The sequence below is a fragment of the Capsicum annuum genome, unplaced genomic scaffold, assembly GCF_002878395.1.
Source record: "Capsicum annuum cultivar UCD-10X-F1 unplaced genomic scaffold, UCD10Xv1.1 ctg44050, whole genome shotgun sequence".
NCBI classification, from domain to species: Eukaryota; Viridiplantae; Streptophyta; class Magnoliopsida; order Solanales; family Solanaceae; genus Capsicum; species Capsicum annuum.
Genome location: NW_025851559.1, coordinates 1 through 3,962, shown reverse-complemented (window position 1 = coordinate 3,962; position 3,962 = coordinate 1). Strand labels below are relative to the sequence as shown.

At 38.8% G+C, this 3,962-nt stretch overlaps 1 protein-coding gene across 1 annotated transcript; it reads right to left on the bottom strand.

Moving 5' to 3' along the window:
- Positions 1-646: 646 nt before the first annotated feature.
- LOC124892132 (kinesin-like protein KIN-14L) lies at positions 647-3,959 on the bottom strand (the record flags this gene model as incomplete). The annotated part of the gene is made up of 7 exons (XM_047403546.1): positions 647-862; positions 991-1,241; positions 1,350-1,520; positions 1,627-1,729; positions 3,306-3,402; positions 3,489-3,595; positions 3,779-3,959. Coding segments are annotated over 7 exons (1,095 nt in total), but the record flags the coding sequence as incomplete, so codon positions are not given.
- Between the last annotated feature and the right edge of the window lie 3 nt (positions 3,960-3,962).

The following is a 3,962-nucleotide window of genomic DNA, read 5'->3' as shown; positions in this document are numbered from 1 at the left end:
TTCAATCTTTTTCTGTTGGTTCCTATAAATTTTCACAAATAGAACACGATTATGCGTCCATGATAAGGACAGGAATATAACAGGAGTATCTCAGGCAACAGAATCACAATGTTGAAATTCCGAAAAGCTATAGCTTACATACTTTCTATCAGAACCATTAATCAGTTTCCCAATAGTCCGAAGTGATTTTCGTATTTGAGATCCCTTTCCATGAATACTGCTAGTCAAAGACTTCTGGAATTCAGATGAAATGGTACGGTTACTTTGCATTCCTACCTTGTTCTTACTTATAGAGGTTATCAGTGGCTCGGGTGTCTTGGGTAGTTGAAGAGAAGGAATCCTTGTTCTGTTATCCGTTGTTTTCACAACCTATCTTTGGATGGAAGCACTTGTTGGACTCCTAGGTGCATTGCAGCTCATCAAAGAGGAAGTTGGACTTCGAGGAGGCTGCTGGCTTTTAAAACCAGAAGTTGGACTCCGAGGAGCATGCTGGTATTTGAGACTAGAAGCTGGAGTTTGAGGAGTATCCTGGCTTCTAAAAGCAAAAGGTGGACCGGAGGAGTCTTTATGAAACTATCATTACCCTGGAAAGGCAATGTGAACAGTAAGCATATAATGAATCATTATCCAACGTTCTGCAAACTTCTGTCTTGTAACCAACATTTAACCATATAATATCATAGAATGATGTATTTTACCTCTGCCTTGAGCTCTAAAACTTCGACGCTCTCTTTATTTAAACGAGTTGCACCAAGTTCCACACTTGAAACCCTCTGTGCAAACTTCAGAGTACTAATTGTTTCTCCAAAGGAATTCCCTTCAGGACCGACATGAGCAAACATCAACGTTTTCGCATGTCCACCTGAAACATATCATAAAAAGAATTAGAAAAGAAAACACTCATCCAAAACGTTAGCCAAATAAGTGTCTAGACCAGTCATATAAGTTGATATATTTGGAGGAGCGAAATCTCGAGCTAATTGCACAAACTTAAAAAGTTCTGCAAGAGTAAGGTGAGTTTGCTGTTTCTATAAGGGATGTGGGAGTTCTTCTGTGCCAATGCTATGATCACATCACCCAAGCAAGAGAGAGACTTGTTAATATGTTGTGCCTCTTTGAGGCCGTCGCCAGTAACTTCCAACTTGTCAACTCGTTCACTACCAGCAAGATCCACCAAATGTAGACAACTATGGATTATGTTTCCAGATGTATCTTCACCATGCACGTGTACAGTTAGCACACTGCAAGTATTTCACATCAACGTAAAGAAAATTAACATTATTTAACTCTATTAAGTTGGTCTGTCAATTGGAATTGAGTAAAGTAACTTTGAAAGTGCTTAGCCTCACCTGTGTGAGAGACTACTGCGGTTGTTCATGGAAGTAGAGCCAACAGCACGGTTCACGTCACCAAGTTTCATCAGATCTATAACATCTCTAGCGCAATTCACTGGATGCACGCTAGCATCAGGCAGAGGTAGACCGTTTCCGTTCATGCAGCTTCTAATTTCCAATGTATGAACGAACAGTTAAGGGTGCAATTATTTCACTTTTCTTCCTTGGAAGTGTCTCAAATTAACTCATGAAATCTGATGTAAACTACGAAAAAATCACAATGAAAGGATATTTAGTAAGCAAAGGATCATCTGCAAGAAGATCACGAATTTGCTCTTTATATATCTCGACCATTAGAACGTGGATCTTATAACTGTAGACACATAATTTGGTCCCTCCCCGAAAGCATTCTTACCATTTTACCCTCGTCTTAGTGTATTCCCTCACCCGTGTGATAACCTCTTCACAAAAAGACAAAAATAACAATTCCTAACTAATTTTATCTTATTCTAACAACCCCTCCCTATTAAAAATAACACATCACCATCACCACCCTAAATACCCATGTGATCCCCCTCCTTTTTCTTGTCCACAAAGAAAAATATATGGGGGACCCACCAAAATTTCCACATCATAACAAATCCATGCCCATTATAAAAGAAAAATTCTAAGAGGGAAAAAGGAGGCTCATTCTTTGATCAACATCTTCTCCACGATAACAACAATCACAAAATAATCTTCCTCACAAGAACAAGAACAACAACAACAAAAAAAAAAAAAAAAAGGGTGCCGGTGAACAGTACCGGTGAACAGTAACGGTGAACAGTAACGGCGTGAAAAGTGACGGTGAATGGGTCATTATTTGTCGAGCTGGATTGTTGGTGTTAAGGTTCGGCTCGAAGTTTCCGGGTGCGGACTCTCTTTATTCAAATAACATTGAGTTTGAAAGCTTCAAATTAAGGTCCAATTCTTTCTTCTCTTTCATTTAATTCTTATGTGATTGTGATTGCGTGTGATTCGATACCGTGGTTTGTTTGTTGATGTGAACTGTTGGTGACATTTGGGTGTGTGATGTGCTAAGCATAATTGGTGAATTTTCGCTATTCTCGATTGGTGGATTGTGTATTGAAATGGGTTAATCACATGGTTGAGAATGAATTAGGTTGGGGATTAAAAATGGAGGAAAATGAATATTGATTAATTTTGATGTATTGATAATGTTGAACATGATAGAATTGTGATACGTTGAACTTGGTAGGCAAACGTAGGCCGGGTAGGCAAATTTAGGAATAACGATTTGTTGGAGTGTTTGAATATGTGCGTGAATGGTACTTTCTACTTTATTGCACGAAAAGTTTAAATTGTACTCATTTGGCCGGGGAATGCCCCGAAGGATTTGTATTGATTTATCCGTGCCCCGAAGTAGCATGTACGCAAAGGAGGCTCGTGATCAAGGCCCGGAACGTTGAGTGGAGTTTAGTTTAGGATTAGTTTAGAATAGAATAGGTTTTATATTTCAGCACCTCTTTTATTTTGGATTGTATAATTTGAACTGAACATTATTTTGGTTTGTTTTGAATTTTGTGTGATTTGTTTGTTGGCTTATTTTGTGTGTGTATGTGGTTTATACATTTGTAATGTCAAATTAGCCGATACGCTCCACCAAGCGACCGTGGTCGAACCACGGGATCGAGGGGTGCCTAACACCTTCCCCTCGGTGAACAGAATTCCTTAGCCGGAATCTCTATTCGCGGATCAGTTTTTAGAGTCAAACCGTTTCGAAAAGGATTTTCCAAAGGTGACTTGGCACACCGGATTATGCCAAGTGGCGACTCTGAATAAGAAAAAATAATGTAAATAATCCTTTTTTTTTCGAAATAAATTTTTTTCATTTTTGTCACCTAAATAATAAAACCCTTTTGAACTTAAAATACATATCTTTTTTTGGTCAAAAAGGGGTGTGACAATAACTCATGATGTCCTTCCTTTCATCAGATAATAGGAATAGATCATTCAGAGCCAATTGATTGATTCCAAATTCCTTTGTTGATTCAACTCCCGGGCCAGACTGCCAAGAGAGAAATATTAGATATGAAGCTTCGGCATGGAAATATAAGGAATTGTTTTTCGTGTATGCCTCGTAAGGGCTCTCACCATAGTATATGTTTTCCCAGATCCAGTTTGACCATAAGCAAAAATGCATACATTGTAACCATCCATCACTGATCTTACAAGCGGTTTAGTGTCTCGAAATACATCTTCTGCAAAATTATGCAGTGTTACGTACATGACAAAACAACAACATACCTACTGGCTAGTGTACTGCCACAGTGTACGCAGACCTTACCCCTACCTTGGGAGGTAGAGAGGCCGTTTCCAATAGACCCTCGGCTCAAGAAAAAAGAATTAAAACATGAATAAAGAAGTCATGTCAAAATACCTACCCTGAGTGGCACTTGAACCGAAAACACGGTTAAACTCGAAAATTTTCCTCCCATCTTTCCAGGGTTTTAGTGGATCAATTACAACCAAAGAACCATCTTCTCCAATGAAATCTACGACAGTTTTCGCTTCTGCATCAAAGGCAGGCCTTATTCTGCAGTAAACTCTAATATTCCCTGAAGAATA